Source organism: Sesamum indicum, linkage group LG8, assembly GCF_000512975.1.
Source record: "Sesamum indicum cultivar Zhongzhi No. 13 linkage group LG8, S_indicum_v1.0, whole genome shotgun sequence".
Taxonomy (NCBI): Eukaryota; Viridiplantae; Streptophyta; class Magnoliopsida; order Lamiales; family Pedaliaceae; genus Sesamum; species Sesamum indicum.
Genome location: NC_026152.1, coordinates 16,486,892 through 16,504,110, shown reverse-complemented (window position 1 = coordinate 16,504,110; position 17,219 = coordinate 16,486,892). Strand labels below are relative to the sequence as shown.

Genomic DNA, 17,219 nt, shown 5'->3' with positions numbered 1-17,219 from the left:
TGTTTTGTTATTATACAATTTGGTCATTATAGCTCCACCAATTAATAAGAGAAGTCAAGTCCAACTTTCACTGAATCAAGTATTATGAGTCAACCACTAATTTAAAATAATAAATGAAATTTGAATGTATAAGGTTCAAGTACAAACTTGAATATTTAACCACCAGACTATCCTTGGACTTGGTATGACAATGTGAAGTGACAATATTTACTTTTATTCCTACTAATTGGTTTCATTGCTCTTAACCCTACTCATTTATTGAATTATTTTTAGTTGATTTCATATCTGTAAAAATCTTAAATATCTAAATTTTAAAATAAAACCCCATAATTTAGAATGATGTTACAATTTTCATGTATAATATTTTAAAATAAGATTGCTTAATATATATTTTTAAAATTAGATAGTAATTGATTCCTTGATGTGAATTATTTAGTTTTGACCATTCAATTGATTGCTTTAATTGTCCCTGGGCCTGGGCCCTATGCATTATAGACTGCGGGGCATATAGGCCCAAACAGAACAGGCCCATGTTCCATAGGGCCCATTAGGACTTCCACGTGTACGTATGAAACGTTTTCAGATTTGCCGCGCTAAGTTCGTCCGAACCAGGTTCGAATCTTGTCATTTTCCCAAACCCGAGGTTCGGATCCTCCGTGCCCCATCTATTTGTATCCGAACCTCAGGCCCCGCACTTTTGTCTTAACTCGCATGAAAACCAGTAGCATCACGCATTAATCTCCGCCTTTTATTTCTTTCTTTCCTCAGTTTCCAACCGTCCATCATCGACAGCAGAAACATAATCGACGGTGCCCAGCACTATTGCTGAGATCTTGTCGAACTAAATGAATGAACTTGAATATTGCCCGTTTTTTAAAGGAGGAAGAGTTGAATCTGTTCATTTATTTTTTGTCTTGTCAACTTCTTCTCACTCTTTCTGTCCCTCTCTCTCTCTCTCAAATTATATGCATGCCCTTTATATTCTCTCTCTCTCTCTCTCTCTATATCTATGATATACACGTATGTGTGAGCAAAGTTGTGAAGGATTCGTGTTTAGGTAGCTGAAAATCAGTCAACTCATATGAGAAGTATGTGTTTCTTTTTAATTTTAACTTCTCGGTGAGATTTGTCCGGTTCATTACTGTTTGAATCTCCATGCGTGTGTTTTTGTCTGGTTCATGAACTGTATTTGCTCTGCCCTTCTTGAAAGTTGGAAGCAAGAAATGTGTGGATGCGATCATTTCTCATGAGGTTGAGTAGTAATAGTGTTTTCTTATTCAATAATTTTCTCAAGTTCAAATATTTTTGAAATTTTGAACTGCGGCGTAAGAGTAATAGTCAACTAATAAGCTAGGAAAGGATAATTAATTAATTGATTTTAGTTTCAAGATTTTTGAGGTATTAAATGCTGCACGCAACCCGTTCACATGCAGAGGGCAATATGTGTTTTTTGTGTGGGGTGGGGTGGCCTTCATTGATTGCAAAGGTAGCAGCAAATAAAGGGCAGTGATTAAATGAATTCCTCTTTTATTTTCTGGCCCTGATTCAGTTTATCTGCGGAGCATTTAAGGGGTGTCGTTTGGGAGGATCAGTAGTGATGTCAACGCCGGAGAGGCGGGCGTCCTCGTCGACGGTGGTGAGGGAGGTGGATCCGTTGCTGAAGGATCTGAGTGAAAAGAAGCAAAGCTTCCGGCGGAACGTGGTGTCGCTGGCGGCGGAGCTGAAGGATGTCCGCAGCCGCCTAGCTTCTCAAGAACAGTCCTTCGCCAAAGAAACCCTAACTAGACAGGCATGCAGAAGATTCTGACTCATATGGTTGCATGTACTACATGTGTTTTTTGATTTGAATTGAGTTGGGTTTGAAATGGGTGTTGTCTTTTTGTCTTGTTTTACACTGTAAAGGTGTGTGCCATTAGTCCCTGTGGCCCCCTCAGTTGATTTCAAGGAAAAAAAGATGGGTCTTGGAATAAAAATTTATTTTCTTTTCTTGATTTTGAATTTTCAGGAAGCAGAAACTAAAGCCAAGAACATGGAGACAGAGATAAGTAGATTGGAGAAGAGCTTAGAGGAGAGAGATATGCAGCTGCACGCTTCAACATCTGCTGCTGAGAAGGTACTGTTTCTTTCTTTGGATGCTTAATTGGGTTGTATGGAGATGAGATTTGCTTTTCTTGAGTTTTAGGCCATAATGTTTTCAGCTGATCTGATGTATCTTTTGGATCTAATATTTGAATTGGCATTTTTGGGGTTTATATTATTGAATAGATCCACTGACAAACATATGGTACTTATTGTCCTTTTGGATGCTTTTTGGCTTTTCATGTTATTTGGGTAATGGGGATCATATTCAATCTGGTCTAACATATAAATTGTCTCTCTTTAGAATAGTATTTGGATTTGAATGGTTCTAGGAACTTGTCTCCTCATAATTACCATATAGGTGCAAAAAGAGGAATCTTTTGAACATTTATTAATTTGAACTACTTGCTGCTTTGTGTTAAGGACCATCACTGTACTTTGTTTAGTATTTATCTTCATCTATTTAAATGTTAGCGTATCCATTTTCTCAATTCTTCTTTCTTTTTTTTGCTTTTTGTCTTTTCGACTAGTATTCCCTGTTGTTTAACTAGTGATAATAGAATCGCCTTGAATTGAAGAAAAACAACTTGATGTATGATTATTGGTATATTTGCTTGGACAGGTTTTTAAAGCTTTTGCCTCTCTATAAGAGCTTCTGTTTTCTATATGATTTGGGGTGGGGGTCCTTACTATTCAAAACCTTTATTAACTAGCACATTGCATCTGTTGGCATGTGTATTTTTGAAAAAGATGTAGGCTGTTTGATCTTCCACACAAGAGAATTAGAATGATGATATGAAATAACCAAGCTTTCTTTTTCTGCATATGTTCATCACCAAACCGGTAAAGGCAAGAATTCTTCATGCTGCCGACTTGCTAAACCGGGTTATATTCTTCAGCATTGTTGTATCGAAAAAACTGATGATACCTGATGCTCCAATGAGAAAGAATTACCTTTCCTCATGGCATGAATGCAATATCAGTGGGAATTCTGTACTCTTAGGAGATATGATTTAATCTTGTTGCCGCTTGTGTGATTGTTTTTGTATGTAAGCGTATGTTTTAGACAGATGCTCCATCTTTATCCTGAAATACTGTGGTGACTAATTTACTGCAGTATGTCAAAGAATTGGACGATCTGAGGTTGCAGCTTTCAGCAACTAGAGCAACCGCAGACGCAAGTGCGCTGTCTGCACAATCTGCACAGTTACAGTGTTCGGCGCTGGTGAAAGAATTAGAAGAGAAAAATTGCTCTTTGAAAGAGCACGAGACTCGTGTGAATAAACTGGGAGAACAACTAGATCTTCTACAGAAGGATCTTCGAGCCCGAGAATTTTCTCAAATTCAGCTAAAAGATGAAGTCTCGAGAATTGAGCATGAGATCATGCAAGCATTAACCAAGGCTGGTGCAAATAAGGATTGTGAGCTTCGGAAAGTTTTAGATGAGGTGTCCCCAAGGAATTTCGAAAAGATTAATAAACTTCTGACTGTAAAGGATGAAGAAATAGCCAAGCTGAGAGATGAAATCAGGGTTATGTCTGCCCATTTCAAGCTTAAAACTAAAGAGCTGGAATCTCAGGTTCGTCTCTCTTGACAATTCCCTCATCTAGTGGGAACTCTTTGCCGAGCTCCGCAACTACTTTTGTACAACTGATAGGCCTCTACCGTTTTTTGACTAATTGTTCTATGAGTAATGGAGCCCTACCTTGTTTGTTGCACAGTTAGAGAAGCATCGTAGGGCAGATCAAGAGTTGAAAAAGAAAGTTCTGAAGTTAGAGTTCTGTCTCCAAGAAGCTCGAGCTCAGACTCGCAAGTTACAAAGAGTAATACTACTTCGATCTTTTACATAGAGATATGTTCCTTGATGCACTTTTCTTTTAGCACAAACTTTTCACAAAGTGAATACGGCTCAGACATGCATATTTTGGTTTACTAGTAGTTGTAGAGGCATTATTTTCATTTCCGGGATGGCTAATAATCACTTTCAGTCTCACTTATATCTATTCTGCAGATGGGAGAGCGAAGGGACAAAGCTCTGAAGGAACTAAGAGATCAGTTGGCAGCCAAACAACAAGCCGAATCTCTCACTCCAAGCAACGAGAAGCAGAACTTCTGGGAGAGCTCAGGTTTCAAGATTGTGGTTTCAATGTCGATGTTGATTTTGGTAGTGTTCTCGAAGCGGTAATGTTATTAGATTATCCGTATAGGCTTGTATATGAGGATCGGATGTGTAGTAGATAAGATGATTAGGATAGTAGTTGGGCAGACAAGACGTGGCTGTTTTGCCTTAGAGGAATGTGTAATTGTAGGTCTCTTTCATTTTCGTCAAACAGCTAAGCGCCCTCCATTATAAGTATGAAATCAAATGAAAATATCTGGTTGGCATATTCCATTGAACTATTTGTGCTGTCAATTCCAAAATAACACCTTTTCTTGCCCTCTCTATCAGAGTTGGGGTTGCCATTGTTTGTCCTCTTCTTCCTCTTCAAATTGTTAGGTTAATCATTTACATTGTAAATATGAGTGAGCTTTTAAATCTGAAGGGCTTATGAAATGAAAATTGCTCATCTCTTGTAATTAATTCTGAGCGCTGCTGTTGCATATCGTTGTTATGTGTTAAGCTAAACCGTTGCACTGTCTGATGTATCCATGTATTCAAATTGTCAATCAATGTTCTCATTTGAATTTGTTTTCTGTCTGCATCCAAGGGAAATGTTAACACTGAGCTGATGCGCTTGTGCACTTGATGACCAAAGTTAGTTAATGTAAGGCCATTATACTTAATAAATTATATAAATAGATAAAAGAAAGGGATAATTATGCCGCCATCTTTTAAGGTTGGATTATGGGTAGATTCTTGGTTTTTTTAAACTAAAACATGTTTACGGGTAATTACACGAAACTTAAGAGACGGTTTAGTTATCCCATAAGAAAAAGGCATATCTTCCCGGTTTAGTTATCCCATAAGAAAAAGACATATCTTCCCAGAAAACTGAAGTAGAGAAGAGACATAATTCGACCAAAAGCGCAAGAATGACGAGCGACTGAAAAGCAGAAAATTTGCAATGCTGTTCATAAATTCTGTCTACACCTCGCTGTTTTTTGGTGCTACATACTAGTTTTTAAACTTCAAAGGACATTAGATGCCACTACCTCTACAAAGATCTTAGTAATGGAAACAAGCTCTTAATACATCAATCTGCCCTCTCACAAATACTATATATGTTAGGTCCTAACAAGGATCTCAAGAACCACCAAGTATAATTGTGGAAACTGAATCTAATGCTGATCAGATCGACCCTTGAGCATATTACAATCCTGACGCACTGGAAATTCTTAGACTATGTTTCCTGCAAACCTTTACATATTCTTGAGCAATGAGATTCTGTTTCTTTGATTTTGGCTCTAACTATTCTAAACTAGCCTCCCTGTGATAATAGATGTCACCACAACAATGCAGCTGATGAATGGCCGCAGACTGCTCGACATGGAAATGGAAGAAGTGTTGCCACTGAGAGGGCTATCTCCATAGCCTGTGGTGGCACCTCCCAGTGCAGGGTAGCTTGAATTCAACATGGCTGGTGGAGCACCGGTACTACTAAAGTAAAGCAATTAAAGAGAATGCAATTAGAACTAATACTAAAGGAAAAGTTGAGAGAAGATTCTCAGTGCAGTTTGTGGGGAAGTGATCTTTACCTGGTTGTTGTTGCTCCAGTAGAAGATTCTGTAGTTGGAGTAGGAGTCAATGGAGACGCCGTTGTTGGAGTTGGTGTTGTCGGAGATGCCGTTGTTGGTGATGTTGAGGATGAAGCCGACGTTGCAAAAATGCAAGAACCAGAGCCTGTAAATAATGCAAATCAGAAATATGTACAGAACTCCATAACTTAGTTCAAGTACAGAACTCAATCGATATCATTTTGGACGAGTAATTATCTGCTTAGTTATCCTTTAAAAAATGCGGCCCACTAGGGAGAGAAAGCCTTAGGCTTATATCTCCTCGTCTACAACCTTCCTAGGACGTGTCCTACAATAAAAAGCAAAAGGAAAAGACATTCATCATCTTTTGGGCTTACTTGGATTCACATTGGTGATGGTAGCAGCACCTCCAAAATCACAGCTTGTTTGCACTGGATTCTTCTGGTAATAGCTGTTGAAGGCATATGAAGCATGGTTCTGGAGAGTGTTAGGATTGTAGCAGCTTGCACCTTGCTGGATGGCTGAACAATCTGCTCCTCCAATCCCACAAGCATAATCCAATGCCTGTTGAACAGTTTTCTCTGGCACTCCATTCTTTGCCACACACCAGCTCTGGCCTGGAGCAGCAGGTGCATTGGTGGCAGCAGGAGGCCCCACAACCGGAGTCGTGGTGGGAACGCCGCCTGTTGGGGTGGCAGGATTTGTCACCGGTTGGCCGCCAGGATTATTGGTGCTGGGAGTCGTTACCGGATTGGTCACCTGGCCTGCAGGATTTGTGGGACTTGTGGTAGGTGTTGTAGGAGAAACTGTTACCGGTGTGGAGACTGGAGTGGGGGAAACGGTGACGATCGCGGGGGTTGAAGTATCAGGCGGCGCAGTGACAGTGACAGGGTTTGTGGCTGCAGGATTAGTTACTAATTCTCTACGGGACGGATGGAGCATATTCTCATCTCTTCGAAGTTCTTGTTGATGAATACCCTCAGCCGCAGACCGAATCGCCCCTGCAAACAAAGGTTTCTTTGTAAAGCCTATAACCTTTGTCAAAATGTCTTTGCTGAACTGAAATGAATGATAGTTGATCTTTAATTGGTGTTTTGGCTCATAACCATAAAGATTAGGTTCAGTCATTCTTTGCTTAGTGTTCCTAACCAAGATAGTATTTAAGGCATAAACAGACGTAATGATTTCTGTCTGAAATCAGATTGTATTAAGATGAAAGTGAACAAGTAAGAAGAGAGCTAATTACATACCTGAGGAGCAGACAATGGGGATAGAGAGAAGGCATAAAAAGAGAAACTTGGGAGCTGCTGTGTCCATGTTGATGAGAGATGTTCTATTGCTTGGGCTTCAATGGGATATCAAGAATGGAAATTTTGAGCTGAATATTGTGCAACTGAAGTTTTTATAACATTATATGACAACAGAGAATTGGAAAAGTTTGGGTAAACTTAGACAGAGAGCAGAAAAGGGAGGAGAGATAAAGGTAAGAAAAAGGAGGATAAAGTAAAAGAGGAAGGAATATGTCACAATGATGATAAAAGAAAAGTGCTTTCTTTGTCATAAAGAATGAGATTTGAATATGTTGTCTCTCTATAGTGGAAAGTATCAAGAAAACACACACACACAAAGAAAAACAAAAAACAAAAAACAAAAGCCCATGTCATTAATTAATAGAGAAGCAAATAGTCCTGTGTTTGAATGGTAAAATTTCAGCAGTTTTGGCAAAGTGGTGAGGATGAGGCACATGCATGCATATATGCATATGAATGCAGAAATGGAAAAGAAGAAGATGGAGCTTTATATCTCTTGACCATGTGGTCTCAATGGGAATGGCAAAGTCATGGTGGATGCGGTCTCTGCCCCACTCTTTTCTTCTTTTTCTTTAACATACAAAGCTAAAGTACTACTCTATATGTCACTATGTACGTGTTTATTGTATTTTACTCATCTCAAACTATTATTAAGTATAAAATTTTTGGAAGAAAAAATAACGCCACCTGAAATTTTAAAAAATCAAGCTACCTACCTCCTATGTTGAATTTTTTCTTTAAAAAAAAATAGAATAAATTATATTGATATCCCCTAAAGTTAGATCTAAATACACAATACTTTCTAGTTTTTGCGAAATTATAGGTACACCCCTTAATAGGTGTTTGTGCAAATTTTTCGAACTGTATGAGGGGTGTACTTGTTATTACAGCTATAAATTCAAAAAATGTGATTCTAATCCTACAAATAGCATGAGATGTTTGTGTATTTAAACCTAATCTTAAAAAGTGTCAATTTAATATGCAAAAATTTAAGGAGTTGCGTTGTCTTCTACCAAGTAGGTTTTTTTTTCTCTTTCTCTCAAGCTAGTTTTTTGCATATCAATATTTTCACAAGGGGACTTGTTACTCTTATTCCTACCGAGTACTATGGTGTGAGCTTCACAAAAATCACAGGCATACCTCATCCTGTGAGTAGGATCCTAGATTTCTGCATATTTTTTATTTACTTGGACGTTATGGATCAATGTTTCTTGAGACAACGATGTTATTTTTAAGGTGTAATAATTTTCTTTTTCTTTTGTTTTTTGAGTATACACTATAAAACACAACCTAGAATTACTGGAGTAATCATATTTTGTTTATACCAAAAAATAAGAAAGTAAAAGAGTATTGGGAAGCATTGAATAAAATATGGACTTTTGTGGGGAATTATTGTGATGCCATTTTCTCAAAATTTCCCACCACAGAGAAAGAGTCCATTTTCGAAGATACGATGAAGTCTGTCCATCCTCTCATATGCCACTATTTTACGTAGATGCCGTGTCTTGGTATTAATTATATTTTCAATTCTTTTTTGCAGGCTCAAAGCTTATCAACTAAGCTTAGTAGCTGAGAGCAAATCAATGTGAAACAAGGAAGGATGATGGATGGATGAATGAGCTCCTACATCATCAACATAAATTTAGCACATATATCCATTTTGCACTTGTTTAGTATGTCTATGTCTAGTGGGGGAAAGAAGGGGATGTATTTCAGATAACTCATCCCCATCCCATGTTTCAGATTGCTCTCACTTTAAAAGCAATGAACGTAAAGCTCTCATCTCATGGACTTTATAAAAGCACAATCCTTGTTGGCTACCAAACTATATCTCGAAAAAGTAAAAGATATTTGAAGCCCTTTTCATGCTTTATTACAGATTAGATTTTGACAAGAGCATGGTAAAAAAAAAAAAAGAACACCCTTTTACTGTTGTCTAATTGCAAAACATGCTTGAGAAAAGTTGAGCACAAGAGCAAAATTGGGTCCATTCGTATAAGTTGAATGCAGTATAAAATATTTGCACATAGATAGATAGATGTGTACTGTAGTGCGCAGTTTTGGAGAAGGATGATCGTCGGCTGGTTGTTTCACTTTTCTAACCTGATTTTGCGCCATGAGAATGAGATGACCCTACCCCATATCGGTTGGTTATTCGGATATGATATTTGATTTCAAGGGACCACACCCATGTGCTGTCCCCCCGCGCGCGCTTCAAATGAATTCTAAAGTATCATCTCATCAGACTCACCCTCACATCACTCTAACGCAAACAAAACTCTGAGATATTAGTGAAATCCTGATGAAACCGATTTCAACAGCATTCAAATTTATTGAATAAGAAGGGATGGGAAGTAATGAATGTTGGAATACCATCCACCACCCTTGTTTCATCCCATGCCCATCATAGATCGAGTATACTACATCCAAGTGTTAATCATGTTGAGTGAGGGACGAATGCAACTTAGGAGATATAGGTACTCAAAAACCATAATGTAAAGCGTGCTGGTCAATTCTCCCCATAAATTAAGGCGGTTTTGCTCTTAGCATGTTATATACTTGTGCTGAACGTACCCAAAAAGAATAACAATAATTTCATGCCAATTTCAATTTGAGAAACCAGGTTGGTTTCTAATAGATAAAAAAGGTCTAAAAGCAGGGAAAACCTGCAACAGATATCCAAGCAAAATTGCTAGAACTGCTTACACACTGGCACGTTTCAAGTGCTGCTGCTTGTTTATTCAGAGATCATTAAGTCGCTGAAGAAAGGATCCAATGCTGCCTCTTTAGCAGAACCATAGCTATTCAAGCGCTTCTTCAGAGAACGCAATTCTCTCTCATCTTTAGGGGTTCTTTCCTGATGTATTCAGTTTCATGTGACCAACCACAGTAGATGTTTGATTAATATGAAAATACTGTTTATATTCCAGCAATCACTTTTTTCAGAGCAGTACTGATTTATCATGAAGTACAGACTTTATAACACAATAATTCATATCAAATATAAGAAAGACCGTTCAATGTGAACATGGACTTACGTAGGATTTCTTTAACAGCAAAATGTCCACCAAGTATTGCAGCCACAGCACGTTCGTCTTTGGGAAACTGTAAATTATTACCCAATACGTAATTAACGGCAAAAGATGTAAAATAGCTTGCCTTCACATAAGTTCATAACCTCCTTGGTTTTGTAGTTTTTAACACTGAATCAAGAATGCTTCAGATGATCTTTGGAAGGCACTATTGCTCTTCTATTGATGTATTATTTACACATAACTCTGGTCGATGAGCAATCAGCTCTTCATCTTTCCTACTTTGGAGCTGGCTCTTGATAGAGCACAAGATGAAAACGAGGATCGAGATTGGGACAATAAATATAAGATAAGATTTTTGTCAAAGTTGAGATGAGATTTAAAGGAAAAAAAAAAGGAAAGTGGTACCAGAAATTTCTAAAATGAAGTACAGCCAAAATCTGAGATGCAATACAAAAAAAAAAAAAGGACTCAGCTATACAGATCTTAAACTCTACTACTAGAAAGACTAAAGACGATATATATGTTATATGGTCTTGCTTCCTATGGGGTTATATGCACATCTACAACTATCTCAAATGTTGTAACATACTATATTAGAAGGGAAACACAATAACAAGTTATCGACATTGATCCAAACCAAATTTTGCAAACCAGTTTCAGTAGCTCATCACTGTCGAAGTAACATTTTTACAGAAATATTCTGCATGTCTTAAGCAATTGATACGATGGAATCCAGTTTTGTCATCTACTAACAAGGGCACATCTGTTTCACGTTTATTAATCAATATTCTTATGCTGAAATTGATTCGCAAATTAGTTTTCGTTCACACTTGTATGGGTGTCATTTCCTGTGTAACATACAGCAAGTTGTAACAGTAAAAAAACTTTTAATAGATGTACCTTCCTTCCCAGCATTCATCAGTGACATCCCTCATCTTCCTATATATATCTGCCTGCATTTTATACCGTAGCAGATCACTAGGTCATATAATTTTGTACAAAAACATACAAGATATATGATTTGGATTCTTTCCTTACTTGTTTATCCCCTTTTGGACCCTCAAAAAGTGCTGGATCTGATGAGAGGTCAAGAAAGAGTATATCTTCACCTGTTCATGCAATTATGTTCCATATCAATTTCTGCAACATATGGTTCATAATGTCGAGTTAAGTAAATAAATCTGGAAACCTGTATTAATCCTTGATAGGGTAAAATCAATTATTGAGATGATCAATCCAAAAGTTGTGACTTGTAACTTCTTTCCTTCAAGAATGAATTGCAGAGTAACAGAACCTTTCCTACTTAAGAGAATGTTCCCCCTGTTTAAGATTATATCCCCAAGTCAAAAGAAAATTTCAAGCCATAGGAAGCAATATGCTACAACTGATTCGGAGTATGACAACTAAACCAGTGCAAATCTCGGTGTTCAAATTCATAAGCAGCTTCTGCTACAGCTAACGCCAAGGTGACCTGCAATATATAGCTTACAGCCTGTAATAAAATAGGAAGAAACTAACGGAACCAGATAGACTAGAAGACACTATTACCTGAACTAATAAACTCCGTGCTTCATCAAAATTCAAAAGAACAAAGCTCTCAAGATCCTGACCACCATGTTCTTGAACAAAAACAACATAGCACTGAAAATGATTTTTGCCGTTGATTCAGTGAGGAAAATCAAATGGATAAACCACAAACTAACAAAACAGATGTACAACTTAAAAGTTTAACAGAATGAAGCTATCTCAGAGTCAGCATTAGGCGCATACCTGATCTGCAGGAAAGTCTTTAGGATGGTCATTTTCTGAACCATGCTTTCCGTCCCAGTCCTCCCATGCACTTATCAGAGCAGAATCATAATATCCTTGGCACACCCACAAACTACGTTAATGCAAAACAATATGTAAGAGTATGATTCCTTCTATATAAAACTGCTGGCCGAGCCTCGGATCAGATGCAAATATTTTTTATGAAAGAAAGAAATAGAATTATCATTATCCCATCATTGTCGCAATTGAAGAGCAAATGCATATAAACAAAAAAAGCAAAGCAAACTATGGTAAAATTCACATCAAGGTCCAGCCACTCCCCTATTAAAAATAAGGCAACCTGCAGCAGGTAATCCTTCACTGCGGAGTAAACAAGAGATATAACTAAGATTAAAGTCAATCCGGTTCCAGAATCATATCCTGGATACTTTCATTAGTTTCATTCAGCATTGAGGCAACAGACCAACAATTATCTCAAATAAAACCCTCGTTCCTGGGCAACCATATTTTGCGTGCCTTGTGATTTATATTGGCTAATGCTCCCATCCTACATTGCTTACTATCCAAGCATGCAATGCAGCAATCAAGCATTTGCTCTTAAAGCAAAAAAGTATTCAGTTAATTAGGAGATAAAGAAAGCTCACTTGACTGTTTCTATAAATGTGGTGCAGGCATTAGATACTTCACCCTCATGTCCTCTTAGATGATTGAGAGTGCAGGAAAGTACAACCTCTTCCAATAATTCTTCTGATTTCTGATGCATATCAAGGCAAAAAAACAATAGTTGCCTTTGCCAGTATTACGTTAAAACCACAAGTAAGAAAAAAAAACAGGTAGTTTAACAAATTGAGAAAGCTTAGAGACAGAAAAAAAATACAACCCAGGTACTGATTTTTGTTCATCTATCTAGGCTCCTTATATTCTTGATCACATTTATAAGAGAGAGGAATATGTGCAAGGATCAAATGCAATGGTGATGCTACCTTACTGTCACAGGCTGCAAACACTAAACAAAATATGCCAGCGAAACATTACCAGCAAGTCCGTAAACAGCTAATTGGGGATATAAAAATATAGTTAGAAAACAAAAGGAAAATAACTTTGGCTCTGTTGAGCATGCAAAGTGTTAGCCAAGTGGCCAAATGATCTTGACATACTTGATCATAAAAATCAATCCTTTTAATTATTTCCAGCTAACTAAATGATCTTATTATTTCAAATAAGCACACAAACCTTCTGCACTTCTCCATTGACTAGCAAATCTCCACCAAATGGGACAATCTTGCAGACATTATTCTTAACCTTGAAAGCTTCTCCATATGTTCCTTCCCCAATCTTAGTGATATTCCCTTGATCACTGATTCAAACATTTTACCAAATCATGACAGGGAAACAAGGAATAAATAAATGTGAATAATAAAATCACAATTTTACATTGATAATTTGTTCACTTCTGCTTGAATATTCAAGAAAAATAACAAAAATGATGAGACAACTAGAGAGACTGGTCTCGAGCTTTTGAATTAAAACATAAGAACCAATTCAATGTATTTCAATGTTAAGGGAAATCAGGTGGAGTAATCTACTAAAATAGACCAACTCCATTGAGATAAGACTTCTCTCCCCTGCAGATCATAAAATATAACCAGTTTGGACGCCAAAGGACATCAACATCCATTTGAAGGCCTCTCCTACTCACCCTACTTCCATGTTATGTTAACAATACTCGACCAAAATTTAATAAATTGGCAGTAAAAGAAGAGTTGAAGAATGGACTTAGGCAACCTAACAATTACATAGGTCACTGTATCAGTAAGTGTAGAAGCGTTAAGTATTTACTCCCTTTTAAAACTTTCCTTCTCTTTCATACTTATGATCCAAACACATATTCAGAGACAAAAAGCAAAAACATCTTGAAATTACCACGGTCCTTGAACAGGAGGCAAGATGGATCAAGAAAAATGAGACAGAATAAGTCGAGCAGAAAAGCAAGGCATAGAGTTAGTTTTTAGATATAAAAAACCTACTTGGGAGCAATAAACTGATGGAGAGTAAGATATGCAGAACCTAACCAAACTGAGAAAACAATAAAAATATTCAGTAACATAAGAAGAGAGAAACAGACCAGTAACTCAATAACATTTCTGTCAGTGTGGAAGGCATTGATTGCCCGCAAGCAGTCAAAAGGGCTGTAAACGAATTCCAACCCTGGCCATCCAAGGATGAAGGCCTTGAAGTCAATGAGAGCTTTCTAACTTCACCTTCAATATCTTCACATGTCTCCTGGATGGGTATTCCAGTGAATTGTTTATCATTCAAGCTTGAGTTAGACGTTTGCTGGATGGAACTTAAGCTCAAATAAACTTTGGGATAGTCTTTTCCTGGTTTCTTCATAGTCGAAGATGAAAAACTATCGTGACAAATAGGATCCTTGGATAATACAGGAGTTTCCAGTATTCTAGAAAGCGAACCAGGAAATGCATATTTTCGGTTTAGTTTCTTGGAGATTAGCCATTTCTGCAATACTGAGGACAAATGTGGTATGACAGCATTATCAACCTGGGCGCCCCTGGCCCAAGTACCAGGTTTCTTGGGTGAGGGGCTTTCTTCTAGCAATTCAAAGGCATCAACCTCTTGAAAATATGCCCGTTCTTTATCATAATTGGGAGGTTGTGCATTTTTTCCCTGTCCACACCAAAAGGGTATGTTAAGAATGATCAAATGAATATTTACAAGCTTTTATCATGGTATATTCAATTCTCTAGACAATTAGTTTATTTTCTGGTTTCGTCACTCCTGCATAGGTTAAAATTTGTAAGTAGATCTGAAAATGATACGGATATTTTGCTATGGCACATATGACCAATATAAAAAAAAAATGATGCTGATAATCCACTCAAAAAGATACTAATTCAAAGGGCCAACTTTCAAAGCCAAGTGTAGTCAGGGAAATTTGAAGAGGTGAAAATCTAAGCTAGCCTTACTCTAGGAAGAGGGGGTTTAACTTTTCTTCCAGGTTTCCTTTGTTGTGGTTGATGATCCACGCATGCTGTTGCAGCAATGCTTGTTCTCCCTCTGTCAGTAGGAAAATAAGGTTTAACCTGTTAGGTTGCTCACTCTTTTTATCCATTATGAATTAACACTTACAATGACTAGTATGCTAGCTCCTAAAACTAATCCCATAAGTTAAAATAACCAATGAATCAACAAAAGTAAACAGTTGGGATTCATCCAACATACAAGATAAAAGCCCATTGCTCACTTCCTAGAGAAGGAAATTTAAATCTCGTAGCAAATTCAAGCGTAGTTCAACATAACTTGTCGCAAGTATTAATTGCTTCAAAAGAAATTAAAAGCCCAGATATTTGGGCAAGACCTGGTGGAAAGGGACCGATTCCAACTGACTCGCGTAACCGGCGCTATACTTTTCCGGTTTCCAGTACTTGAATTCGATTGCCTCCTGCATGAAAATAAACAAACAAAAGCTCTGAACCAACTACAAAATCACTGTCGGGAAAAGGAAAAACAAAAACCAAAAACACACACATACGACCCCACGCCAGAAACAAACCTCGGCACATCTTTCTGAGGCATAACCTCTGCCTTTTTCCTCTGGTAAATGACGGCCATTTCCGGCTCTGCAACTCCAACTGATCGCTGATTATCCTTTTCTCCCACAATTTCTGCCCAGAGATCAACTGCATTTACACGCCAAATGAATTCAAAATACGCTAATAAAAAGGGGTAAGGAAAGTCTATCTGATTTTATACGCATATGTATATACACGCATATGTATATACCTGTTCGAGAAGCCATGGATGAAACCTGAGGCCTAGCACTCTTCTGTATTTTCTTCAGTGGGACTTGGAAATATGAAGACTGATATTGGGCGGGAAAGGGGGTCCTTTCTCTAGTTCCTTTTCTCCAGTTTTGTCCGGTTTTAGGTGCCCAGGCATCATGTAAAGCGCGACTTTAGGAGGTAAAGAGGTACAGGTAAGATTACGCTTTTGTCTTCCTCATTTTTGCCTCTCCCATGCTTTTTATTCCTGTCGAGGAATAATACTTTTAAAGGTTCACACTCATATTAGCTCATCTGTACATTCCATGGATATGCTTAATTTTTTCAAAAGACTAGCGATTATGGTGCACTATGAAAAGGGTCAATGGCGTAACTTACCTTTACCAGCTTGAGCGGCTGACGTGTCGGCAGCGACATAGGGTAGAGGCGCCGGCAGCCTAACTGGAGGTGGAGAAGTGGACAGCGTTAGTGGAGGCGTCGAAGCCGGCATCTTAGGTGGAGAAGAGAATGTTGTGATTATGATAAAGAAGAGAATAATGAGAATAGATGAAGAGAAAACAAGAAGATAAGAAATTAAACGTTTAGCTAATATTTTTTTAAAAAATATCTTATAATATGTTTTAGAAATTGATGAGGATCATTTCCGGAAAAGACCAATATATCCTCCTGAAGAAGGGCAAAAGGGACTTCACGGCTTTAAGGTATTTGACCGGGAGTTAACTCCTTGAGGATTATGTATTTATGGCACAATTAATGCTCATAACCTCGGACACTTAGCACCGTATGCGTGATGGGGAGAGCATACATGAAGACGTGGGGAAACACGTCAGCACGACGTGGGTGCAATTAGCATAAGAGGGAGAAAATCCCAAAGAAGAAGGTAATTTTTTTCACTTTTGAGAATGGGGGAGTGAGGGGAGGATTTCCTGGAGGGGTTTCTTTCTGTGAAAATTATATTTTATTGTGATGAAAACTGACTTGGGCGTCGGAGTATCTTCGCCGGGACTCTTCTCGGCTAGGTAACGTTTGTTTCACATTTTCAGAATATCGGTGGTCGGGAACGGAAGGCAGATAACAAGCTTGGAGTGCGAACTGCGATTTCGAGTCGGATCAGAAATGTATATATATAACGACAAAAAGGAAAAGGAAAATGAATCTACCTCGGTAATTAAAATTGAACCATTAGTTCCCATGAAGTTTAGAAATATCTGGCAGTATACGTGAGTTCTTACAAAACAGTTTTGCAAGAACAGTTTTGTCTATTCTGACTTTTAGGTAAAATTGCACCATCCATCCCATTAAATAGAGAGTATTGCGCTTTAAATCCCATGATTTATAGGCTATTAAGTAAAGATGGTCCTCCCACTCATTGATGTTAAAATCTTGATAAAAACAAATATGTGTATCTGCCTCACGTGCACAGCCAGTTCAGCAATTTGGAGGGCAAATAAACAGGGGGCTGACACATGTTTGCAAAATAGATAAGCACGATAATCATACTCGTCAAATGCAACAAGAAACTATGATTT

At 37.8% G+C, this 17,219-nt stretch overlaps 3 protein-coding genes across 6 annotated transcripts; 1 reads left to right on the top strand and 2 right to left on the bottom strand.

Moving 5' to 3' along the window:
• Positions 782–4,547, top strand: LOC105168999 (myosin-11). Of its 3 annotated transcripts, none has more exons than XM_011089246.2 (6): positions 782–1,088; positions 1,550–1,789; positions 2,006–2,113; positions 3,197–3,658; positions 3,801–3,902; positions 4,068–4,172. In XM_011089246.2, the coding sequence occupies exons 2-6, from the start codon at positions 1,598–1,600 to the stop codon at positions 4,116–4,118; spliced, it is 915 nt and encodes a 304-aa protein (XP_011087548.1). In that variant the 5' UTR covers positions 782–1,088; positions 1,550–1,597; the 3' UTR covers positions 4,119–4,172. The 3 variants fall into 3 exon arrangements, with proteins under 3 accessions (XP_011087548.1, XP_011087546.1, XP_011087547.1); XM_011089244.2 differs by having other exon boundaries at positions 789–1,088; positions 4,091–4,547; XM_011089245.2 differs by lacking the exon at positions 782–1,088 and adding an exon at positions 1,095–1,251 and having other exon boundaries at positions 4,091–4,547.
• Positions 5,125–7,209, bottom strand: LOC105168998 (glucan endo-1,3-beta-glucosidase 3). Of its 2 annotated transcripts, none has more exons than XM_011089242.2 (4): positions 7,026–7,209; positions 6,153–6,776; positions 5,776–5,920; positions 5,125–5,674 (listed from the first exon to the last, which is right to left on the bottom strand). In XM_011089242.2, the coding sequence occupies exons 1-4, from the start codon at positions 7,090–7,092 to the stop codon at positions 5,494–5,496; spliced, it is 1,017 nt and encodes a 338-aa protein (XP_011087544.1). In that variant the 5' UTR covers positions 7,093–7,209; the 3' UTR covers positions 5,125–5,493. The 2 variants fall into 2 exon arrangements, with proteins under 2 accessions (XP_011087544.1, XP_011087543.1); XM_011089241.2 differs by having other exon boundaries at positions 5,125–5,677; positions 7,026–7,204.
• LOC105168997 (serine/threonine-protein kinase haspin homolog) lies at positions 9,593–16,199 on the bottom strand. The gene is made up of 16 exons (XM_020696272.1): positions 16,069–16,199; positions 15,692–15,937; positions 15,462–15,588; positions 15,267–15,350; positions 14,875–14,965; positions 14,016–14,575; positions 13,124–13,247; positions 12,535–12,644; positions 11,891–12,002; positions 11,669–11,761; positions 11,530–11,591; positions 11,310–11,440; positions 11,159–11,229; positions 11,021–11,073; positions 10,124–10,190; positions 9,593–9,942 (listed from the first exon to the last, which is right to left on the bottom strand). The coding sequence occupies exons 2-16, from the start codon at positions 15,705–15,707 to the stop codon at positions 9,823–9,825; spliced, it is 1,821 nt and encodes a 606-aa protein (XP_020551931.1). The 5' UTR covers positions 15,708–15,937; positions 16,069–16,199; the 3' UTR covers positions 9,593–9,822.

What these genes read in the sequence shown, in the direction of transcription:
- LOC105168999 (XM_011089244.2), top strand. Translation starts at nt 1,598, where the DNA reads ATGTCAACGCCGGAGAGGCGGGCGTCCTCGTCGACGGTGGTGAGGGAG. An exon ending in AAGAAACCCTAACTAGACAG is followed by an intron (nt 1,790 to 2,005) that starts GCATGCAGAAGA and finishes TTGAATTTTCAG; the next exon opens with GAAGCAGAAACTAAAGCCAA. An exon ending in CTAAAGAGCTGGAATCTCAG is followed by an intron (nt 3,659 to 3,800) that starts GTTCGTCTCTCT and finishes TTTGTTGCACAG; the next exon opens with TTAGAGAAGCATCGTAGGGC.
- LOC105168998 (XM_011089241.2), bottom strand. Translation starts at nt 7,092, where the DNA reads ATGGACACAGCAGCTCCCAAGTTTCTCTTTTTATGCCTTCTCTCTATC. An exon ending in CCCCATTGTCTGCTCCTCAG is followed by an intron (nt 6,777 to 7,025) that starts GTATGTAATTAG and finishes CTTTGTTTGCAG; the next exon opens with GGGCGATTCGGTCTGCGGCT. An exon ending in ACTGGAGCAACAACAACCAG is followed by an intron (nt 5,678 to 5,775) that starts GTAAAGATCACT and finishes GCTTTACTTTAG; the next exon opens with TAGTACCGGTGCTCCACCAG.
- LOC105168997 (XM_020696272.1), bottom strand. An exon ending in CCTCAGAAAGATGTGCCGAG is followed by an intron (nt 15,351 to 15,461) that starts GTTTGTTTCTGG and finishes ATTTTCATGCAG; the next exon opens with GAGGCAATCGAATTCAAGTA. An exon ending in ACATTTATAGAAACAGTCAA is followed by an intron (nt 12,003 to 12,534) that starts GTGAGCTTTCTT and finishes GCATTAACGTAG; the next exon opens with TTTGTGGGTGTGCCAAGGAT.